Source organism: Hypoxylon fragiforme (assembly GCF_022984875.1).
Source record: "Hypoxylon fragiforme strain CBS 206.31 chromosome Unknown GGS25scaffold_8, whole genome shotgun sequence".
In the NCBI taxonomy this organism is placed as follows: Eukaryota; Fungi; Ascomycota; class Sordariomycetes; order Xylariales; family Hypoxylaceae; genus Hypoxylon; species Hypoxylon fragiforme.
Genome location: NW_026054763.1, coordinates 2,170,270 through 2,195,707, shown reverse-complemented (window position 1 = coordinate 2,195,707; position 25,438 = coordinate 2,170,270). Strand labels below are relative to the sequence as shown.

At 39.0% G+C, this 25,438-nt stretch overlaps 2 protein-coding genes across 2 annotated transcripts; both read left to right on the top strand.

Moving 5' to 3' along the window:
- Nucleotides 1–3,619: 3,619 nt before the first annotated feature.
- On the top strand, nucleotides 3,620–4,760 carry GGS25DRAFT_504370 (uncharacterized protein). Its single transcript, XM_049262129.1, has one exon. The coding sequence runs from the start codon at nucleotides 3,928–3,930 to the stop codon at nucleotides 4,201–4,203; it is 276 nt and encodes a 91-aa protein (XP_049114043.1). The 5' UTR covers nucleotides 3,620–3,927; the 3' UTR covers nucleotides 4,204–4,760.
- A 998-nt stretch (nucleotides 4,761–5,758) lies between these two features.
- On the top strand, nucleotides 5,759–8,323 carry GGS25DRAFT_524775 (uncharacterized protein; the record flags this gene model as incomplete). The annotated part of the gene is made up of 5 exons (XM_049264665.1): nucleotides 5,759–5,970; nucleotides 6,020–6,856; nucleotides 6,917–7,330; nucleotides 7,387–7,612; nucleotides 7,853–8,323. 5 exons carry the CDS (start codon nucleotides 5,759–5,761, stop codon nucleotides 8,321–8,323), a joined length of 2,160 nt encoding a protein of 719 aa, XP_049114042.1.
- Between the last annotated feature and the right edge of the window lie 17,115 nt (nucleotides 8,324–25,438).

The following is a 25,438-nucleotide window of genomic DNA, read 5'->3' as shown; positions in this document are numbered from 1 at the left end:
ACGACACCAGGGCATGCAGACGAATCTGGAGCATACCTAGTAGATGAGCTGGAGAGGCCGAGGCGAATAAGAAAAGCCTTGGGCTTTATGCGCCAATGTATGCTTTACACTCTATCCTGCATGTTACACTCTATCCTATAGGACTACTGATCCTTTCATCCTCTATAACGATTCGCCTTATACTAAGTGTGATACGTAGAGAAGCAGATTGTGTGCCGGCGGCGGCCAGGCCAACCTAGCTCCAGCAGACCTTGGGCTTACAGACGAAGACGTTTTGGTATTCATGTAGAGAGTAGAATACCCCACACTGTCTGGATAGATGAAAGTGCATCCTACGTTAAGGGAAGCCTCTCAAGGTAAGAGTTAGGCAACCAAAATCGTGATCGTGACTATGATATCAGTATCCTACGAGGCAGATGATTGTCATCAGGCTGTGACGTGACAAGCCGACCACCGGGTCATATGTGCTTCCACATAAATTCATCGATGATATCAATTAGGCTTAGATATGAAGGCTTGCATTTTGCCTCTACTGAGTAACTAACTACATATCCCCCCTAAGGTTATAGGTACCCAGGTACCGAGGTAGGTAGATTAAGTTTTAGACTGTAATCACATGACTACCTTGGTACTTACCATACTCATGTCGGCACTTCGTAGATCGATATGCATGTGCTAATCTTGATCTATGGATAGATCTGAGATTGGTGCGGGTTAATGTGTGTTTGCTTAATGGGTACCAGGCTAAAATAATTAAGGGGGTTCATTTAACCCTAGTGTAGCTACCTAGCTAGGGCCACTGGGTAAGTACCAATAAGCTTAAGAGTGCCCCCTTTTAATTAGCTAGGCCATACACTTGAAGTCCTAAGGCCATTCAGAACTGACAAAGCAACAGAATCCGTCAACAGACTTCGAACGAAGGTAGGTAGCACTTTGGGCGTAATGGGTATACATGTTCCTTTGAAGCCGTGTCAGGTGACACGATGACTCGTGTCTAGGCCATGACAGCATCAAATTTGGTGTTCATGGCGAGTTGCCTGCCTAGTATCTATCCTTGACAGATGCCCTGCTTACCATCTGGCAGGCAGCCTACCAAACTGGAAGCCTTAGGAATCTGTTGAGCACACCCTTCGATTTCTGTTTGCTTAAAAAAAGCCCCGACCACTATAGGGCCCGAAAACGCCAGCCTGGCCGAGTCTGAGTCAAACCATGATTCCCGCTCAGGTACAAGGATAGATCACTAGGTATCTAGGGGTCTGGTAAGGCAACAGAGTCGTCATCTTCGTCTAGGTTCCTATTGATCATTGCTACCTTTAGGTTAAAAAGATCGCCTCCTATACACAATATCAGCTGAAAAATTACCACTCTGACACACCCACTAGACTCCTTTGCGTTTGTGGCTTGCTCACGAGATGCTTCCCGGGACGGTAGATACTATATTATCTAGCGTAGGCAAAATTATGAAATAGCGGTCTAGCAACGATAAGATAGATATCGTACAGTTTAGAAGCATTCCCGAGTAGGCAGACAACGGCGGTTTAATGCAGTGGCGATAATAGACGGGGGATGGACCAATCGTACACGCTTCGCTGGCTTCCATCGAGTCACATGTGACGAACTAGGACCTCGATCTCCTTGCTCACTGGAAAATCATCATCCCGTTTGCCAAAATATATAGGGTGGCTTCGAGATCTAAGTGGTACTTGAATACCCCGATTAAATCACCGAGCTGAACCTTGTAAACAATTCCGAGCAATGAGAATGCCGTGAGAGGTTGCCTCTCCGTCTGGGGTATAAGGGTTAGTGGCTATCAGCAAAGCATTGCCTTGTGGTGATAAAACATACTTGAAGGTGAATGAATGCGCCACGCTCGCCACAGCTAAAGATTCCGAACCTGAAAAGTAAGGCATGGCATAATAGTCTGACATGCGATATAGGAGACCAATAAGGGAGAACAGTAAACCAGTCATAACAAAAATCGATCACTGTGAATGCCATAACCGTGGAATCTAACCCATCGACACAACAAATTGAAGCCCCCAAGGCAATGTGAAGAGCAGCTGGTACTTGCAACCGGGAGGCAAGACAAAGATGGTGTCGGACGCGGGGAGGTGATATGATGCCCACCAAGGATAAAATTCTTTCAAGGCATGTGTGTGAAGAATATGATAATGATTATTCATATCCCAGGTTCTTTGCTCGGGGATGAGTAATATCAGACGCCGCGGAGATACTTATCGAGGGGCCTATCTATCGAAATCCGCAGTCAACAACTTGTGTGTCGTACCCAGCGACATAGTTGATTCAGGATATATGAATCATGCAGTTGACGTTGCCCAAGATGACTGAGCTGCTTCGAGAGAATTCTAGAACATGTCATAGAAGAGGACGACTCCACCAACAAGGTATACGGAAAGGCGAATGCTAGCACCGCCTCATTGTCTGTACTAGCTGAGGTAGTAAAACTGACGACAGATGAAAGATATGACTATGCTCACATGATGTGGCGGATGACTATAACAATACCACCCCTATTTATATAAAATGATATTCACATTCGCCGGTATGCGGTGATGTTCGGAGCTCGGGAAGAACAATTGTCCTGCTTATAACTTAGAAGTCTTGTAAGAATTGAATCAACAGCGCAAATTGATAACTGACCAAATGAGAAATTTGCGCAATGATCTGAACAGGTTAATCGTATGGGAAACCGAAAGATGGGAAACCGGGTGAATTGGTTCACCGACGCCAACGGGGAAATGCGGATAGCATATACGGGACAAGCGGGAGAATTCCTAAGTGCGGCAAAGAGTTAAACGAAGGAGGCAAGAAATATCTGCCGGATGGCGATGGAAAAATCTATCCTTTTTAGCCACTCGACTCAATATTGGTACAAGAACGACACACTACCGTATATTTGAACCAATTCGTGATGGTGGTCCTTGAGTATGTGTATACACCTATGGGGACGTCTCGTTCGGCGACTCCGGAAAGAGGCGAAAATATCAGACTTACGTATGTGGGTGGCTCAAGTCGGCCAATGCGGCTAAAGCAGGTACCTAGATAGATACGAGATATGGACGTTGAAGTTGGTCAAAGATTCTAAGCCTCAATCAGAAAGGATATAGAGAAGTGATGTTGTCTAAGTGACATGAGGCTCTTGTACGGAAGTTGTTTTAAGGCGGTTCTTTGTCGCCGCCCGCTTCCTTGAGCGGCGCGGTCTTCCGAAGGGGCTTCAAATAATTTGGGGGCCGCCCCGGCCGACTTCCAGCCTACATATCATGGTACATAATGTATGACCGATGCAATTATATATCTATGTATATATAGTACATAGGTAGGTAGGTAGGTATTAGAGGGATGTTTGTAAAAGTTATAAAGTGATACCGGTCACTGGTACGAGTTATTATTAATGACCCTACTTACCACAACGTTCGTAATATTCTAAGAATATGTATGTACTAGGTATTATGTAGGTAAGTATCCTAATAGGCATCTCGGCATACATATGGGACAGTCCTACATGTATGTATGTATAGGTAAGGTGGCTACATCATATGAAGTTTGAGCATCGTTACACGTGAGTGAATAGGTACTATGTAGTAGGTATCCATTCAACGTTACCTAGTATAATACACATGTGCATGCAGGCAGTTAGGTACACTTAGTTCCTACACGGACATGTGTTAATAGAGTTTCTTCCGCTTATATTGATCGCCCTGCTCGCACCTAGACTTTGAAGAGCCTACCTTCAGCCACCTGCCTACCCAGCACTGAGCCCTTCTCAATCCCGCATTGAATCTCATCCTAACCTACCTACGTAAGGTACTACTTATAGGGAGCATCTACTCCCCCACGCTCGCCAACCATTGGTATTTAGGTATGTATATACTTTATTATGACTATATATAGGCTTAGAGCGTTTCAATGCTGTGCTCGTTCTTTCTCGGTGTGATATTCTTGTCCTATTTATGTTATTACATTTTAAGTTGCACTTCAGAAGGCCCTTCGTACAATATCTCACTACCATCATTGCCTGCCTGCCTGCCTGCCTGCCTGCCTGCCTCCCAACCTCTCGGCCAACCTCTCGACCTGCCTACTAGGCCTACCTACCTACCATGTCTACTCTGTAGCCCCCTGGATCTTGAGATCAGTATCACACTTGGGACAGATCTAGAGCTTCACCTGCAACTGCTGCCATGAGGATTATTATGGCATTTAGCCTGCCTTCTATTTGCGCGTCGGGCGAAAAAAAAGACGTTTCGCAACCGCAAACAAGTGAAAACTGCCATATTACGATATATTCGGCTTTCGTTTCGGTCGGGCGTTGTGCTATGAAATCGTTGTGTTTGTTGGATATGACGGACGTGCTTAGTGCTTCGTTTCGTTTCTTGTGCTTGTACTTGACTGTGAGATCTCGATAGCCGGCTAACAGGCTAATAAACCAACGAATTAACACAATAATACGTGAGTACCTGAGTTAGTTTTTGAAGCGGCCTGTTTGGCTTCATTCGCAACATAATAGTTTCGCGACATGGTTGAGATGAATTGACGAGGTTTTTGAGTTGAGGAGGGAGTAGAGTGAAGAGAAAGAAAATTTTGACTGACAAGAGGATGCAGGAATCAGGATATCCAGGTATCCAGGTACCTATTGCAAGGTGGGCAGGGTTAGTTAGAGCCGCAAGTGGTGTGCGAACCGTCAAGTGGTTGCCTTATTACTAGGTTAGGTACATATGTAGACTCATCTAGTAAATTTGTCCCTACATATGTAGTATCCATGGATGTATACAGTACTGTAGTATACATGTGCATGTACTAGTACATATACCTGTAGTAGTACTGGGTACATACCTACCTACCTAGTATGTAATTGTAATGTGCGCGACCCATCAACATTACTAGGTACGGATCCCTAATACATACATAAGCTCTACGTCTCCATCGAGTTCACTGACCAAAGCTCCGCAATCATTGAAAATGGAAGCTACTACTCGATCTTGATGCCCAGTTGCTACTTTCGAGTTGATCTTTGAGGCACTTCAACACTATCTCTCTTTATATCAAATTCAACAAACCACACAACATCGCAACATCGCAATAACGCCATAAACCCCACCTTTACATAGCACGACAAAATAGTATGGGAGATCCATACAAGCTATACTACGAGGGGTATACATCACGTCCAATTGTTATTTCTGTTCTGCTTTTCATTTATTTCTCTTCGAATATTCGATGCGCTTAAAACCCTCCCCTCATACTCCTGTGTAAGTCATATATGTTGCAAACTCACTCTTACTCACACATTCGTTCCCAGCTACTTGGGTGACTACCTACCTACCTACCTACCTACCTAGCAGGCAGTAGGCAGTAGGCAGTAGGCAGTAGTCGATGTTCTCAGCACTAACTCACCATTTGTCACAGGTCACAGGTCAGGTCTCGCCTAATCTCTTCCCTGATTAAGCTGGATCCTAGCGCAGAAAACACATTCGCTATTTGAACTACCTACTGCACCGTCCTCATTCTTCAATCCTCATTCTTCATTTACCTCTGGAAATTTTAGCTACACCTAATATCAAATGTCTTTCCTGTAAAGCTGTTGCAGGTATTAATTATTGCCACTTATGCCCCGTGGCAGACAAGGCTTACAGGAAAGAGAACCCCCGGAAGGGCTTTTTATTCTTGATTGTTTGATCGTTTTCACCAGAGTCCGGTAATCAGTTTCCCTCGGGTACCTGGAAAAGGTTATCCCGCCAATATGGCCCAAGATTTTGCTACGTCCTACACAACTTATCTTCGGAAGAGCTCGAAATTCCGTTGTCCCGTTTTCGACTGCGCGGAGTTTGCTGATAACAGGGAACAATTACGAACACATCTACAATCATGCCATCAAGATGTCGTAGAGAAAAAAGATATTAATCTGCTTCTCCAGGAGGCAAAAAGGGGAGGTGGTATTGAAGGAGTGAAGAGGTAATATCTTTTCTTTATAATGAGCTGAAATCAACTAACACTACCTCAGAACAACAACTGACAGGCTGCAACAATCAAGTAGTTCTCAGGATCCCGGGGGCGGGCAAATTGATTCTCCAGGAGATAAAAATGAAGGGAATGACCTTAGCCCTAATAAGAGACGCAAATCTCCTGATTTATCAATAAAGGGGCGGCCCCGGTCTCTGAGTCCCTATAGGAGATCAAGGGCTCGGGTTGTGTCGACCACCCCTAATGACCCTGATTTTAGGAGATCTCCCCAGCAACTGGGGAAACTTTGGAACCCAGACGATGCCACTCCTTTTTCATCGCCGCGGCCCAGGCTGCCACCATCTAGACAGCCAAGAAATCTTCCCACAACTAGGAGGTCAGACACCATCGAAGATGACGAAGAATCTACCAAGATAATCAAACAACCAGAGACACGGCCAATCAGCCAAGAGCAGTTGATTGCTGAAGTCAAGGGGATATATGCAGGCCTAGTCATGGTCGAGTCTAAGTGCATTGAGGTTGATAATGCACAGTCGTCGCAGAGTGAAACAAAACTAAATAATGAGCAATGGCAAGCTCTGATAGCACTACATCGGACGCTTCTTCATGAACATCACGACTTTTTCTTAGCGTCACAACATCCATCGGCAAGCGTGGCTCTTCGTCGATTAGCATCCAAATATGCTATGCCAGCTCGCATGTGGAGACATGGCATTCATTCTTTTCTGGAGTTATTGCGTCACCGGCTACCACATTCACTAGAACACATGCTCACTTTCATCTACCTTGCGTATTCAATGATGGCTCTTTTATATGAGACCGTGCCTGCCTTTGAAGATACTTGGATCGAGTGTTTAGGTGATTTGGGAAGATACAGGTCAGTGGCAACGTAATGCATTTCATCCTACATGACTAACAAGTGTTCTGCATGGTGTAGAATGGCTATCGAAGATGATGATATTCGAGATAGGGAAGTTTGGACCGCTGTTTCTAGACATTGGTACTCGAAAGCTTCGGACAAGGCACCTACGACGGGACGGCTATACCACCATCTCGCAATTCTGGCGCGGCCCAGTCCACTTCAGCAGTTGTATTACTATACGAAGTCTCTATGTGTTCCTATCCCCTTTAGTTCGGCCCGGGAATCTATCATGACTCTATTCGACCCAATACTCGACCCGACGAGTCCCCAGCATTCCCGATTAACGCCAGTCGATGTAGCTTTTGTGAAACTCCATGCGATCCTTTTTAGCAACAAGTTGCCCGATGAGTTTCATCCAACATTGCATACATTTACTAGCACGTTAAATCACCAGATTGGTCGAAATACCAGAAAATGGATGGAGGCAGGGTGCGTGTTATCCTCGTCTCCTATCTGAATTTTGAATCGCACTTACACCACAATAGATATCATATTGCGATTTCGAACTGCTGCGCTCTCTTACTTTATGGCCAGGATGACAGTGTCCTGCTCAAGGCTATTCGCCCTCAACAAGCTGATGAGACAGTTGACTCGAATACTGATAATGGGGAAAGCCTGCCTGAATACAAGCTCAGTAAAAGAGAAGAGGGGGCATGTGAACTTTTTCAGGGCACCAGCAACGTCGTCTTTAATAGAGTCGGTGACTTAAATGTAAGTCACTCCTGGTCATCTACCACCACATACCGTAGTATTTACCTTGGCTTGTTGTGCGGCTGACTCGATAATTCTTCCTAGATCCTTCCCTATCTACACGTGGTGCTTGCTTTCATATTGCACCTCACATACTATCTTAGTGCAATGTCTGTCATTGAGGGAATCATTCCGTGGAAGTTAATTTCCTTGCAACTTAACTCACTTCTTCTCTCTTGTCAAGAATATCCGCAAATACAGGACGAGAAATTTCCTAGGCAAGATAAGGAACCCACACCTCGTCCGTTGCCCGAAGACTTCGCGATGAAAGGTCTGGTCTGGGTAGCTAAATACTTTCCGACTGATTGGTATTCCAATGATAAGATCGATGACGACGAGAAGTACTTCGAGGTTGCCTCCATGACGGACGACCGCAAAATAAGAATTCTTTGGCTTGGATGCCGCATTGCAAAGTTTGGTAAATGGCTTACCTACGACGAGGCAACACATCAATTCGGCGTCGCACCCGAGTACGAGGTAGAGCTTGATAACTTTACTAAAGACGAGGATATTCTGGTCAGCGTTTCGGAGGCGGCGGCTGGGCCAACCTCTCAAGCATCTACGTTGTCAACATTTTCAGCAACTATCTCCGGAAGTACATCTGATAGAGACGATGAAGACATGATGGATGTTGACGAAGCATTGTCATGTAAGCCCATCATTCGCCAATAAGTTACTCAGTCACCTCCCAAAATCCATGAAGAACCTGGGCTACGACACTCGCATGGCATCAATACTCTAAGACCTTATTTCATGAATGGCACACAACAGCAAATAATCTTTTCGACTTTCTATTTAGTTGATTGACTCTGCTTTTGTATTTCGAGCACCTGTATCATTGATTATTGGCCGCCATGTGCTTAGGAAAAAAGGCCGAATTAGGTATACTTTGAGACTGCGGATGGCGTTGATCCTCACCGGTCTTCAGCAGAAAGGTTGGTGTCACATCCTTAATTCATACCCACCCCTTTGATATCCTTTCCTCGTGGGTTTTAGTAATAAGTCTGTATATCTTAAGTCTGTTTGTAACAACACGAGTTTGTGCACACAGTCAGCATATTTGGGAAATATATGTCCTCTTGGCTCCGTTCAACTAAGGCAATCGCTTCGCCATGTAATCGTACGGCTTTGGGTGACCCCGATATCGAGCTACTACTCATCGACCTGTTAAAGGCTCCGGTCTCTACGATTTTAACAGCAACCTTCAGGATCATGGACTGTGGGAGGCTTGAAACCGTATCAACCTGGAAGTAACTAGAAAATTACACAACTAGACAACTGCGCGAACTTCTGGGTTAATTTTCGATCATGGATACGAAGAAAAAGTGATGTCCCTGGCTTGGAATTGGCCGCCTTATTATTCAAAAATAGAAAAGCGCACAGCCTCCACGAGGGGGGGACGAATGCTCGCTGATTGGGCATCCCGGACGCGCAAGGCCAGATGGGACAGGACTGTATAAGGTAGCGCGGGTTCAGCTCGTTCGGAACTTCGTCAACTTAGAATTCCCAATAATGCGACTTCATCTCCAAGTTTCTAGACGCTGTGCGCCTCCTCTGATGTATTACCGCCACGAATCGACGACTTTCCCCCTTTTCGCCCACGAATCATGTTTACTATATATCAGGAGTGGTATTCTTATTGGCGCAACAGCATGTACTAATATCCAAGCATGGGCCTTGTAATAGTTAGTTCAGATAGAAAGTTGAATGCAAATTATAGACATGTTGGGTTGCATTTTATCAGCTAGGGTTGGTCGGCTGGCTGCCTACCTAGGTACCTATTCGGAAGAAGCTGAGATTGGCGAAGCTGGATACTACTGTGTTTACGCGATTGGAGTTATGCCAGAAACGAGGCTTTCAATCACAATGCGCAATGTACATATGTAGAACTTATTCCTATTCCATCTACATATGGAGAAAGCTATATAATGTCATGCATGTCATCCATCGGGGAGTATGTAGTGCAGGGACTCTTACGACATGCACGTCCGGGTGTGTGCCCAGGTGTACGTATATTCCCCAGAGAATGGCCCCCATGGAGCTACATATGTAGTACCTACATGTATGTACGTGGACATGTCGCGAGATATATCCAGTACGGTAATGATACCTAGCCTTACTACCAAGATTTACATAATCAATATAAATAGGAATTTATGCGAACCACTATGTACAAACCTAGTAGTAATAAGTAGATTGAAATTCATTCATGGATGCTGCTGTCCATATGTGCATAGTGCCAGTAATTTACCTAGGTTAATTTATAGTTATAGGAAGCCAAATTAGCATAGTAAGCGCCCAGGCCAGAGGAGGCGCCTCACGGTTCCTATCTGCGCATATACCTACATGTCAGTATGACCCAACTTATCCTACGAACTGGCCGAGATAAGCTTCTACTAGCCAAGTGCCTTTGGTAGATACCTAGCCATGCTCCATCGCGGTAATGGTGCACTGCGCACTTTAAAGAGCTCAGTGTATCAACTGTAGGGTAGGTATAAATATGAGTGCATACCTAGTACAATATATCTCCAACCACCCACCTTGTGACGATACAATAGCACATCCGTACCTAGGGTACGTCAGCCTTTTTGGGGGGTTGGGGGGACATGCAGATAACAGATTCTAAAACCTTTACTGGCTGTTCAAATATACCAACCAAAACCAAGTTGCATTTGAAGCCGTTGCTTTCAATGTTGTCGTTGGCGCTGCGTGTTTCTACCCCCCGGGAACAGCATTATGCGAGGCGCGGGTGGTAACCCAACCTACTTCACTTGGGAGCTGAGGAACTTATGTATCAGAGGCCTCATCAGAGGTCTCATACAGCTTCCTAACCAACATCTAACTCTTTCACCTCTATTATATGCGAGGGTGTGTAAAACTCACCGAAGGCAAGGGACTAGGTTAGGGGGTTAGAAAAAGAATAGGAGGAAGATGAGCAAAGCAATATCTTTGACTGGGGTTGTCCGAATTTCCTATTCCAACCCACCCCCCCCTCCTCCGGGCTCACGAAAGCAGCCAAATTCGTCATCTGCCTAATTATTTTCGTGTAGTTGCCGTATCTCCAACTAGGCAGTTGGCTTTAAGTCCGAAAGGCTTTGTAATCAAAAAAAGTTCAATGCGACCAACCCATTTCGTCTTTTGTTTTCTTTTCTCCGGGAGTTTTTCCACAACGGAAATTCCGAATTGGTCTAGGTATCCGGGGCGCATCATACATAGTAGAGAGAGGAAAGCCGATGGGGAAGGGTAAAGGATCAAAAATTGAAATGGAAACAAGTACATATGTTGCCGTAATTACTTCATCCTAGGTACACAGGGAAGCCCAACATAGATGGAGTAAGTCCATGGATGTAACTACAGTATATGCAGATGGAAGGCAGCGGCTTCTTCGCAGTAGACTTCCGGCAGAGCCGCCAGGGGAATGGTTGGCTGCGCCGTATATATACATGGATGGTTTTGTACAATACATACATAATTGGGTACGGGGATGCATGCACGGTTTGCCTTGATGCCTCTTGAAATATTTGGAGAAAAGCGGCTCAACGGCTTAAGAAACGTCATTGGATGAAGGTCAGGATCGAGGAGGAGAAAGAGAAGGGGGGTATTAAGTGTGTAGAGGATACCGTCACAGCCCTATGACGATTGCGATGATGCTATATATCATGCTATATATCATGCTAAAGATTACGCGCAGGCTCGATTAATTGTCTAGGACATCAACCTGCCTAGATAACCTTATCGGCGGCAAATTAAGGCAGTTGAAAAGGCAGTTGAAATGCGTCAATTGTATTTGCGAAACCCATTTATTAAATACGAAGCGATGGTGGTGGGGCGATTGAAACCACGGGGTTACCACGAGAACAAGAAGGCATCCATGAATACAGCCATGTGGGCTACCTTCGCAAATGCGGAGAGAGAAAAGGGGAAATGGGGCCTTCAATGCTGGGTTACTAATGGGTGATCTAATTCGCACAGACAGCCCCAAAGGGCTGCATACTGGTTGTTGGGTAGTATCTAACATACCTAACTTAGCTAATACCTAATGGGTAAGTATGTAGCCATGGAGATAGGGGAGTAGGCCTTAATATTGTCTTAGACAGGCTGGCTGTGAAGGTGTTTAGCTATAGCAGATTTCTGCACAATCGGCGCATGGGATAAATATCCATATATGTAAATGATGCATTTTCGGTGAGCCTAGGTAGGTACACAGATGTACATCCATATGAGATATTACCTAGCATATCAGCTAGCTACGTATTACGATAATTCTAAAGGTTGGATTGATGAGACGAAGATGAGAAGGTAGGAAGGCAAGGCAGCAGCAAGGCAAGGCTACCTACCCAGGCTTCCCAACTGTCTCATCGTTGTTTGGTTTCAGCCCTTCAGCCCTCTGCCTAACCTAGGTACTACCTAGTACCTACTTATTGCTACCTGCCTATCTTTCCAGGCATTTCACACAAACTACTGAAATAGAAGTGGTGATTCAAAACAAGGGCCGATGATGTGAATCATCAGGATCGGATAATACAGAAGGGCTTTTGTTTTTCACGATGCAACGCGAAAATCATGCGGTACCTATGCTCTCACCGACATAATGCTTCGTAGGAAGCGAGGAATGAACCCCCCGTCTTGCGCAGAAACGAGGCAACCTTAAAAGGAAGCGGCACGACCAGCAAGCTGGCTTACACCTCCATTTTTGGTGGGGTTCGCTGATGAAGATGCTAGTGGGAGTAATAAATTCTCTTCTCTTCTAGAAAAACGGTAAGCAGTGAGAATGGAAGGATTCCGCTACCTATAAGGTATCCTATCTACCTCCCTAGCTACGTCTGATTACCTACCTGGTAAATTAACCCTACATTGGCGCTTTTTTCAATCCCCGAAGATTCGAGTCTTGGGCAAAGATTGGCGAGAATTTATTACCTTTGTGAAGCAGAGGCAACGATAACTCAACAACCGAGATTTCGTCTTATACCCGGGTTCGATTGATCCAATGTCGTGTACGTTTCCCGTGGGTCTGTCCTGTCTGGCCCGTATGTCGGTCGAGTGTGAGAGAGAAGGTGGTGAAACATTTCGCTCCGTTTTGCTTCTTCTGGGCAAGGAGCAACATATCTCCCTGGTAACAGGCGGAGAGATAGGTACTAGGTAGGTGAGGTTGAGTAGGTCAGATAGGTAGATAGGAGTAAGTACCTACTACTTAACATCGCCGACCTGTATACAGGTCTTGTTGCCTTGTGCGACAGAAAATGAACGACGGTGGTACAGTTTCGTTGAACAACCTCCCCTTACTGAATATACCCATTTGCAATCAAGTTAGGACTCGAGAGGTTTGGGAGTACGAAAAGGGAGATGATATCTTGATGGTGTGGCTGGTATTTTTGAAGGGGTGGGGTGCATTGGCTAAGCCCGAGGTGACGACTTCTTAGAGTTCGGGCGGTAGCATAGTGAGATTTATTTTCTTCTCTTTTTTTTTTGGTCACCATCAAGATGATGGTGGTGAGTAAGCGCACGTGGTGTAGTTGTGCGCCTGGTATGGTATTCTTAGGTACCCCACGACAAGCAGGACGTTGCGATGATGAAAGGATGTATAGGTTCTCCAAATTTGCTTATCTGTTAACCGCAAATAGCCACATGAGCCAATTAGTTCTGCCTTGATCGCGTTATCTTACGACCGTAAATTTAAGCCCGTGGTGGTGTGGTTTGGCGTATGGTGTGTAGGTTGCCTCGCTCGCCTGGACACGACGAGGACCCAGGCTGGGGTTCTATCAAGCGAAGCAAACGAGGCAGACACAATAGCTACGTGCAAGATCCTGAAGACACGGATGTAAGTGGATGTAAGTCGGAAATAAGGGTTTCGTTCCTCGGGTAGCTAAAGTATAACATTGTATGGACCAAAGTGGCCGGCCACCGTACCAGAGGCAAGTGAAGCCGTGCAGCCGATGGAGCGAGCTTTTCGTATACTTGAGTCTATCTCAATTCTAGATGAAATTTCGATGAGACTCGAGCATTTCGTTCTATCCCCGAGCTGATTGAGGTTCTAGATCTCATGCTCGCTGAGGTGGTTAAAAGGGGGAGGACTACCCCTTTTTCTAGTGGTCGGCCAAAGGGTACACCCAAACCATAGCGTACACATCCTGTATCGCATAAACCATCAATAAAGAATGATACGGCCATAGCGATAGTATTGCGACAGTATATTTAGATACTTCATCTGTCGATTGGATCAGTCTGATTTTCTAAGAGACGTAAGAATAGGTACATACGACCCACCATTTCTGGCCGTCATGAGGTTCAGAGGTATGACCCGATCTAGGCTTCACGGCAAACTTCTTTCGCTCAGAAGCTTGGAGGCTAATACGACTCATAGTATGCTTCAGTTATTTGAAGAGGAAGTGTGCATGATGAGTAGATCCCTAAGGTCATGTGTAGCCGGCGCACTAAGTAGCTCTTCCAGCAACCCACCCTGGGAGCTACAAAGCAAGATTTGGATAGGTAATGACAAGTGCTGTAAAGTAGTATGAGCCTATACACACCTGAACTCTTTCTATACCTACCTAGGTGGGTTTATCTGATGTGTTATTGCTTTTAAGTCTTCGAGGGTGTGCAGACCTACTCGTAGGTATGGCCAAGTATCTACCTAGGTAGGTACTAGGTAGGTAGCCGGGGGCACATAACGGACTCGCAAATCTACCATGTGAATTGAAGGCACTATCATGAACATCTTATGTAGGAACTGATATCATCGGGAAATAACTTAAGAAGGGTATAACAAGAGCCATTGGTATCATTTGTGCGAGATAATTTGGCTTTCTCGATAAAGGGGGACACTAGTAGGCGACGTGCATTCAAACCTGAATAAGTTTTCGGGTTGAGATAGATATACTTTTCAAAAGAGGGTTCTATTAGGTGCCAATACTTCGTAGAGATGAAAGCGTGTGTGTGTTTTCCGGGAGGTGTTGTTCGAGTCTTCGTGTGAATGGTGTGTCTAAAGTGGTGATCCCTTCGTTGATCACAACCAGCCCAGAGAGTATCGCCCAAGAAGTCAGACAAGTATCGAATTATGTGAACAAGATGAATGAGCCATTTCTGTTTTATAAGAACATATCAATTGAAATAATGATTAGAAGTGGTTTGCGGTATGTTCGTGGGTATAGTTCTAGTGATCGTCAGCGCATTGAGTGCAGCCGCGATGTAGATGGTACCTGCACTGCTGGATCATATCTAGCGCTATACAAATAAGTAGACATGAAAGTGTGAATAGGTGAAACGTCTTGAGATGGGGATTAGAGTGTTAGGTAGCAAGTGTATCGACTTTTCGCCTAGTTTTTGCGGCATCTCTGACCACGGGGGCGCTTTTCAGGGGAGCACGCCGATCTAGCATTATGGGCAAGAGCTAGACTTCTGATATTTCAACGGTATATACACCTACTAAATCATACACTGATAGATATGGAGTGTTAAATAAATGATGAACGAGTTTCCTCTGGTAGCATCTAAGGTGTTCGAGGTGCGTCGGGTCGAATTGGGGGAGGGTTAGACAGACCGAACTAAGCTGGAGCAACAAACACGCAAGCATACCGAAGTTTAGCGAGTGTAGTGATAATTTTCAAATACATGAATAATCGCCAGATCAAATTCCGGTATTAATGAATGTTTGTAGACGGATGACCATTCCGATCTTAATACAGACACCGGACTAGAAGTTCGAGATGTTGAGACATGAAGCCGAGCGACCGGACAGATTTCAATCCACAAGATCCGGTATCATTGACGACTCATCACTACTTATAAGCCGGCCGGGAGGTGCGCAATTAGTACATCGGTGCCGGTACTACGGCATCTTGCCTCTCTCCCCCCTTACAAGTCATCATTATCAAATGCGGCTCTTCGGGATATGTACGATTATGCATAAACCGAAGTGTTTGCATGTTGTATCACTTTTTAGGGGGTTAGCTAGGTAGCTAGGTACCTAACGCTAGAGTTTTTAGGGGATTGATTGCCCACATGCAGGTGGTTCCAACTTCCAAGGCTCCAGGGCTGGACCCATCTGTGACTGTCTGCTGACTCCAGTTAGTAGCAGCGCTAAAAGCGGGAAGAGGTGGGGATCATGGCGCACACATCCGGGGAATTAGCGACAGATCACCCTGCGCAGGTGAACACAACACGAAGAGAGGTCCACTAATATCCCCTGTCCCTTCTACATACATAGTGGTATGGGTCGCTGCAAGTTCAAAGTTAAGGTTACTTTCCTAGCCCTGGAGGTATCTACATACCTGACCTCACCCTCACCACCTACTTCTCTCTCCTGATTCGCCCAACTTCATTGTTTCTCTGCTTATTTCGCCCTGTAAAGACAAGAGTATTTCAATAAATTAACCAACGGTTATCCATTTATCCATGGCTCTTTCTAAATCTAGTGCCTAACTTTGAAGAGAAAGAGCCTCAACTTATTGTACTCCACCCCCCCTCTCCTCCTCCTCCTCTATTAATGAGATGAGATTGTCTATTCTTTGACCCACGAGAATTATATAATACGTCAGGGGTGTGCGATAACATCTTTCACTAGAATCAATATTATGCAAGCCAACTTGCTCAGCTAGCTAGCTACCTAGTACTTATTCCTCGTGCATAAGGAATTTAGGGGGTCTCTTGTTTAATGGTGGCGTCTGCATATGGACGAATTCGATTTTGTAATTTCCAACTCAGTATAGAGGATAGAGAATTCCTTCGCCGGCTGCGTTGGGAGGAATGGTCGGTATCTCCCTGTAACTATATATCACGCAATCCTGTTGAGCGGCTCTTTTGGTCGTAGTCAGTTGGATGCAAGTGAGATCACAGATGGCCCCATGCTCCCATTTTGGGACTCAATCCAACTTCATCTCAATAGAAATAAGCCTATTAAAGCATATCCAATTTTATGACTAGCACATTATTCCCTATCATCACTATCTCTGCGTATGACAAAGCCCGGAGGCTATGAGCTTCTAACTACTCTAGTGAGGTTACGGAGAGAGTTCCGCTCTCCTCAAAAGATGCAATCCATAAGGGACCGATCCCACATAATACTACCGAAAATGGAAATTACTCTATGTTGCTGTTTATCATATTAAGAAGGTCATGAATACACTTACACATCTAGTATATAAAATGGTAGAAAACCCATCATCTTCCAACGGGTTGTGTGGTGATAACAAGAAACCTCGTAGCGTTGCATCAGCTACCTGAATCTTGACCGCGAACTACATTCGACAGTGCAAAGGCACTGTGGACCAAAAGTACTATACTTACCTAGTACACTGAGACCTAACCTTTATTCTGAACCAGATTGCTGGGACCTTCGATGGACGCCTTACCTCCTGAAGACTAACCAAGCTGTGTCCGGGGGGGTTCCACTCCTCTATGATCCCACAAAGCTTGATTGGATGTAGAATCTGAGTACCACCATTGAACATCCAACTTCACCAGGATTACGGCATATAGAAACGTCGAATAGTCTTTCTTCCTCGAGCCCATACAGGAAATATATTACTAGGGGGCCCTGTAGGCCTGAGGCTCAGAGTAGCTAGCCACAGACCGTTTGGTGCAACACCATACTCGCTCTACTGTGACATTACTCTACCAATGAAGCATACCTGGTACCTGAAATGGCCTTGTAGTGGGAGATCACGAACTGGTTAAGCAGATGCTAGTGTCAATCCTTCGGGAGACACATGATCACGAACCTATGCTAGCAAGCGATAAGGAGTCAGCTCACAATAGTAGGGGATAGACTTGACCTATGTAGCTACCACTAAAAGTTTAGTTGTTAGATACCCAGGTACGATATTTTACAAGGAGGCCCTCAGCCTTACCGGCCAAATAGACTAGCATTGTAACATCGCCCGTCCCAACCGTTTGGTTGCTACCCGTTGACGGGCTTGGTGTTGGTCCCGTTAAAACCTGGCCCTCCCTGCCCCCTGAAAGCTGAGCCTGAAATTCTTGAACCAACTTGCAGACCACCAAGGCACGAAAGGCTTAACACGAAAAGGCCTCCTAAACCGAACTTGACTTTCTAATAATAATCAAGCGATACCCATACACCGAAATGTACTATGACGCTGGCGGCATCTATTATCCCTGGATACAGCAGAGTACCTTAGAAACGGCCCCAGTGTATCTCCATTCTCATCCAACCACCGTCATCATCATCTCCTAAGTGCTCCTCTCACTCTCCAGGCGAAGTGTGTTCATCGCGCAACGCAATGCCGTTATATACACGCAAACAATATTCAGGGGTTCCAAATCACCGACCCGGCTAAGATAATCGACGATGGATACTATTCAGTTAATTCCCTAGGTACCTACCTGTTACTGTCCAAAAAGACGCGCCCTCTACCTCAATCGTCGCGAAATCGAACAGAATAGCCTACGTTGCCGAATTATCTCGCGTTTTGGTGCATGCGAATCAACGGTCGCCCACGAGCACGTCGCCTCCAAGGCCCCGAGGCCTAAAAGCGCCCTCTAAAGCGGTACGATTACCCAAACAATGGAACTGCTGTACCATCCATCGAAGAGAGTCATCGTCGCTTCTCGTATCGAGCCTAGCATATCATAGCCGAACATCTTACCCGACGCGCCGAAGGTTCCTCCTCAGCGGGATTACGTACCAAAATATATTGCCAATAACAACATCCTCTTCACGCCATGTAGCCCCGTTTCCAACGATCGAGCCTTCCAATGCCACACTATGCTAGATAGATCATAGAGCCCGACAAATGTCTGTGTGTAGTATGATTGATACACATACGGCGCCCGCCTAGCCCGAGTTTCCTCGCAGCCAACGCCGTGGCGGTAACAGTGGCATTCTCAATAGCCATTGAGAACTGTTTTGGGATTCTTCAGGCGGATTTCCATCTGAAATCCCGTCTACGACGTTCCCCACACGCGTCATCTTGTTGCCTACACGCTGGACTTTCTATTGGTAGTACTAAGAATGGTACTATGTAGGTACTCTAAAGGAAAAGGCAAAAGCTAAGGCAAGATGGCGGTGTGAAAGTATGTAGGTGTAGGCTGAAGCATTCATGCATGGAACCGATGGTCACGAGACAGCAACTTTGTTGCCGTACGGAAACTACTAGGAATCACAGGCCTACAAGTGAGGGATACGATGGGGAACTCCCGTCAGTGCAGATGAGTTATCCCACAGAAAGGGGCGAATAAGATTGTATGGTGGAGGAAACTTGGAGTAGATATATTTAGGTACCAATGTCGTCCGTCAAACATTAATACATGATACAGTGTGCCACACTCCCCTTTAGATGTATCTATGCCATCTACATCACGAAGCGAGGATGCTACGTAGCAGTATGCTTAGTACATGTTGTCTTGAAGCTATCATGACACGTCGGCATTTGTTCTTCAACCTATTACAAGCTTATATAGTTGCAACTAAGTCGATATGTAGGTATATAGGGTTCGTGGAAAGCAACCATGGAAGCTTTTTTGTTCTTGTGACTGCATCCTGCTAAAATAGCAACCAGGCATTGGAGTATAGTTTCCTAGAGTGAGCAGTATCGAATTGATGGGATCTAATATTTACTTCCATTTACTTCTCGACGAGCTCCCTTTCTCCTGGTGAGACTTGACCCTTGATCCCGTACAAGTTTCAGCCCCTTTCAACATCTTCTGTCAAGAGGCGTAAGCTAAAAGACGCATAGCAACATCGTTTTTGCGCGGGGATCTCTAGCATCTCTCCGCGGACTAGGTATAGAGGCTAGTGCATATACATGTAGCCATCTTTGTTCTCTCTAGTCTTCAGGCAAACCCATGATCTCGTCCCTCGTGTGTGTATCTATCCAGCGCTCAGGCATGTGATGTTCCACGGATGTGAATTAGGTACCTACCTTATCTTCCATGCACACACAATTAGCTATATCACACGCATATACAGAGGTAGGTAGATAGTTAGCATGGAGCATGACTGGCGCAATTCAAACTGCCCGTGGCTTGTCGTTGACGAACTAACTAGTTCCCTTCAAGTTCGTGGAGATTTTGCGCCATAAGCCAGCAAACAAGCGAGCAAGCTCCCCCCTAAACCACAAGAAGCAAGGAAAGTAGCAGTCTGGGGAAGCCGAGATTAATGTATTTAATATGCACGGACTAAACTAGAGGGCACACGCTCGCGCGCGCCACAAATGCCCGAGTTTTCTCGGACCCAATTTTAATGTTACTAAAGGCTGCTTTCGGGCTAGCGCAGCGCTAAGTATTTAAGGTTTTGATAAGACGATTTGATTGGGTGCAGCACCCTTTAGATCACATGACCTGCTTTTTCAAGTTGTAACTCTTTTTTTTTAGATGGTAGGGAGCACACGGGCCATCAACACTTCTTATTCAACCCTTCCAATTCAACCCTTCCAATTCAACCCTTCCAATTCAACCCTTCCAATTCAACCCTTCCAATTCAACCCTTCCAATTCAGCCCTTCTTATTCAATTCAACTGATTAACTTGGTCGGATTAAACTGATCGGGTTGAGCTAATTGGATTGAACTGATCGGATTGAACTAATTGGATTGATTGATTGATTGATTCCTGGACTGATTGATTGAATGCAGCACCTTCTGGATCACGTGACTGCCTGCAACACTATTGGGCCATCAACCCTTCTAATTCAACCCTTCCTATTCAATTCAAGTGATTGAATTGATCGGATTGATTGAAGTTATTGAATTGATTAAATTGATTGAATTTATGGATGGATTGATTGATTAAATGGCTGATCTACATACATATCCTGTTGCAAGCTGGCTGGCTGGCTGGCTGGCTGGCTGGCTGAATAGCTGGCTGAATAGCCCGGGCCAGCTCATCCAACGCTGGATCCAAAGCCGGATCTAATAGCTGCTTGAATAGCTGATTAAATGCCTGATTAACGACCTGATCAAATACCTGATCAAATACCTGATCTGTTGATTAATTAAAGACCTGATTGAATATTGAATCAATGGGATCAAGGGATCAACGCAATCAAGGGGATCAAAGGGATCTAAGAGTTGATCAAAGGTGTTCCGATCATGTGACTTCAATCACATCATGTGATCAAAGTCTCGGAACATCTTTAATCAGGTCCTTGATCAGTTCTTAAATCCCTTGATCCCCTTAATCCCTTTAATCCCTTTAATTTAATATTTAATTAAGTCTTTAATTAATTAATAAATTAGGTATTTAATCAGGTATTTGATTAAGTATTTAATCAGGTATTTAATTAGGTATTTAATTAATTATTTAAATAATTTTAGCTTTAAATTTAATGTTAAATAAGTTAAGACCTTTAAGTGCACTTTTAAAACGCTTTTAGCTTAAATTATATTTAACCCTTTTTTTATTTTAAATAATTTTTAAATTAAATATTATATTATAATAAACCCGGGCTTAATTAAAAGCGTTTTTAATTATTAATTAATTAATATTAATCTTAAATTAATGCGATATTTAATTATAAAATTATTTAAGTAAATAAATAATAAAATAAAAAATATGTAATCACTTTTAAAGTTATTTTAAAAGGCTTTTAAAGCTTTTAAAGTTAAACCTTATTTAACTTTTTTAACTTTAAATATATTTCTAAAATATATAATTATAAAAGTGTAATTACATTTAATTAAAAGCGTATTTAATTACAAATTTATTAATATCGTTTTTAAATTAAAGTAATATATAATTAAAAAATTATTTTTATATATATAATTATTAAAAAGGGTTATATAATATTACTTAAAGTAACCTTAAGCGGTTTTAAGGTTTTAAGGCGGCTTTAAAAACCTTTAATATATCTTTAACGTTAATTACGTGCTTTTATTTTATTAGCTTATTTATCTAAATAATTTTATAATTATATATCGTTTTAATTTAAGGCTTAAATTAATTAATTAATAATTAAATACTTTTTTAATTAAATTTAAATATATTATAGTGTTATATATTATTAAAAAATTATATAATTAAATTAATATAAATAATTATAGCATTTATTAAATTATATAACTTGTTTTTTTAAGTTATAATTTTTTTTAATGGTATAAAATATATAAATTATTAACCTTTTTAATTTAATTTTTTTAATTTAATTTAACTAATTAAATTAATTAAATTAAATTGATTAAATTAAATTAATTAAATTAATTAATAAATTAATTAATTAAATGTAATATTTTTTAAATTATGCGATTATTTATAATATTTTTTTAATATAATAAAAGCTATTAACCCTTTTAATTAAACTTAATTTAATTAATTAAATTAATTAATTTAAATTAAATTAATTAGATTAAATTAATTAAATTAATTAAATTAATGAATTAATAAATTAATTAATTAAATAGTTAATTTATATATTTTATTATAAGTTAATTAAATAATTAATTAAATAACTTAAGTTAACTTATTTAACGTTAATTTTAAAATTAAATTTAATAATTATTTAAATAATTAATTAAATAATTACTTAATAATTTAATTTATTAATTGATTAAAAACTTAATTAAATATTAAATTAAAGGAATTAAAAGGATTAAAAGGATTAAAGGATTTAAGAATTAATTAAAAACTTAATTAAAATTATATAATCGAAATATTTTTATTTAATTTTTTAATTAACTTTTAAATCCCTTTAATTACATTAATTCTTTAATTTCTTTAATTTATTATTTAATTAAGTTTTTAATTATTTAATAAATTAAATTATTAATTAAATATTTAATTAATTATTTAAGCAGTTATTAAATTTAGCTTTAAATTTAATATTAAATAAATTAGCTTAAATTATTTAATTAATTATTTAAATAATTAACCAACTTATAATAAAATATATAAATTAATTATTCACTTAATTTAATTAATTTAATTAATTTAATCAATTTAATTAGTTAATAATTATATAATAAGGATACGTATTAACGTAATACGTATATAATTAAAGAAAATACCCATATAACTTAAATTATATAAAAAGTTAAATCCCCTTTTTACTTTTAAATTTAAACCTTCTTTTTTAGATATTAATATTATATTAGTTTTATTTTTATTATTCTTATTTTACTTATTATTTAATTTATTATATATATATATTTATTAATATTAATTAATATTATTAAATTATTAATAATATAAATTAATAAGGTTAAAAAAGTTATTGTTATAATAATTTAAAAGATTTTATTATAATAATATAAGCAATATTAGTAATTATTTTTTTAATGTTTATATTTTATTTATAATAAAATATAATTTTGCTTTATTTAATCGTTTCAAATCTTTATTGCTATATAATAATATCGATTTATATTCTTTTTTTCTTTTAAATTTACTTATATTAATTATTAATATAATAGTTATTTTAAAAAAATTAATATTATTTCCAACGCTTTAATTATAATTTAAAAGTTATAATATTAATATTAACCTTATTACTTAAAAAAATATAAACGAATTATACAAGTTATTAAATTTTATTCCTAGTAAAATAATATTATTAAAGTAATAATTTACCTTAAAGGTTATTAAATGAAACGAAATATTATTATTTATTATTTAAAAGTAAAAAAATATTTAAATATTATTAGCTTTTACCGATTTTAAAATAACCGATAAAAATATTAACCACGTTTATATAATAGAAAAGATATTTAAAGAATATAAAAAATATTTCGACATATTTCATTTAAATGATTTTAATAAAATGTTAAAGATGTTACAAACGGCATTACGAAACGTATTTATGTAATAAAAGATTTATATAAATAAAAATAACGATAATTATATGAAAAAATTAATTAATTTAATAAATATATAAAGATTATTACGTTAACGTTTTTAAAACTTAATATAAGCTTAAATAAAATAATTTAATACGTTAATTTAAAGGATATTTATATATTAAATAAAATTAAATCCGGTTATTTTTAAGATATAACGGCTAAGACAATTATTAATACAAATATTATAAACATTTTAAAATCTTATTTAATTTATTATTTTTATTATATCTCCCTTTATTTTAAAAAAACGATTATTTTTAAACTTACTGCCTTTTTTATTTTAATTTTTTTATAATTTTAATAACCTTTTTTTAAGGTTTTATTTATTTTTTCTCCCTTTTAATTAATTATAAAACCTGATTTTATAATTATTAAATCTTATTTAACAAATAAATAATAATTTATTTTCTTTTATTTAAATATTTATTAAGGTTAAATTTTTTAATTTATTTTAATTATTTTTGCTATTTTAAAGATTAATATTATTTTTAACACCTCTTTTATAACCGTCAAATCTTAAAGATTTTTTACTTAAGTTTTTATATAATAACATTTTATAATAAGAATTTGGTTAAAATAACTAAAAAAGGCAATTATAAAATAGTTAAATAGCCTTAAGAAATAATATAAAACCTTTTAAATTATTATTAAAAGATTTATTTATATTTTTAATATTATTTTTAAAATTTATATTAAAAGAAATAAATTATTCCGGTAAAAATTTAAGTTTTTTTTTTTAAACGATATTATTACCTTTATTAATATTTAATTAATAATGATAAATATAAATGTTTATTAATAATTAAAAAGATATTATTTATTATAATATTTTTTTATACAAATTTTTAATAAAATATATTTATTAATTATTATTAGTTATTTTAAAAAAGCTTAAAATAATAAGAATAATTATACAGGCAAGTTATATAATATTTTTAAAAATAAGTTTTAATTTTTTTTTAATATTTATTATACGATAAAAATACAATAAACGTAATTTTATGTTATATTTTTTATAATTTTTATAAAAAAGATAGCTTTATATTTTTTTTATAATGTTTTATATTATTAAACTTTTACAAATATATATTTAACTATGAAACAATATTTTAATATTAAATAAAATAAGATTTAATATTATTATAATTAAATTATAATAACGTTTTTTAATATTAAAAATAATAAAAAAAATATAAGAAAAAATAATTTAAAAATGTTATAAGTTTTTTTCGATAAATTTTTTTTATATTAATAAACGTTTAACCTTAAATTTAAAAAGGAATAATAACTTATTACATTTATTTATTACGTTTATTATATTATACTTTAATTATAACATATTTTATTTAAATTATTATTAAGGTTTAAAAATTTAACTAATAAATTTTAAACGTTAATTAAAACTTATAAAATCTTTAAAATAACTAAATTAAATAATTATAAATATATTAATAATAGCAATAATAAAGAAAAAAACGCTTAATTTTATATAAATCGTAAATATTATAAAATAAATAAAGATAATAAATATAATATTAAAAAATCCCTTAAATTATAAAAACATAAATATTAAGTTTATAAGAAAAAAAGTTATTAATTTATTAAATATTTTAAATATAAACGGAAAAAGATTAAAAAAAAATAAAAAAATAAATGTGATTTATTAATTAAAAATTATATAATATTTTTAACAGATTATAAAAGATTTAATAATCTTAATTTAAAAGTAAAATAAAAAAATAAAGTAATAATATTAAAAGTAAATTACGATAATAATAACAACCTTTTTTTAATTATTACTTATTTATTTAATTAAGTTTTTTAACATTATATAATTACCTGTTTTTTTTCAAACGTAGCAATAATCGATAATATTTTCTTTTTAAACTAATATATAAAAAATATTTTTTAAAGTATTATGTTTAATATAAATGTTATTTAAATATTTACGGTTAAAAAAGGATAATATTTAACTTTTATTAAAAAATATTTTAATAAATAAG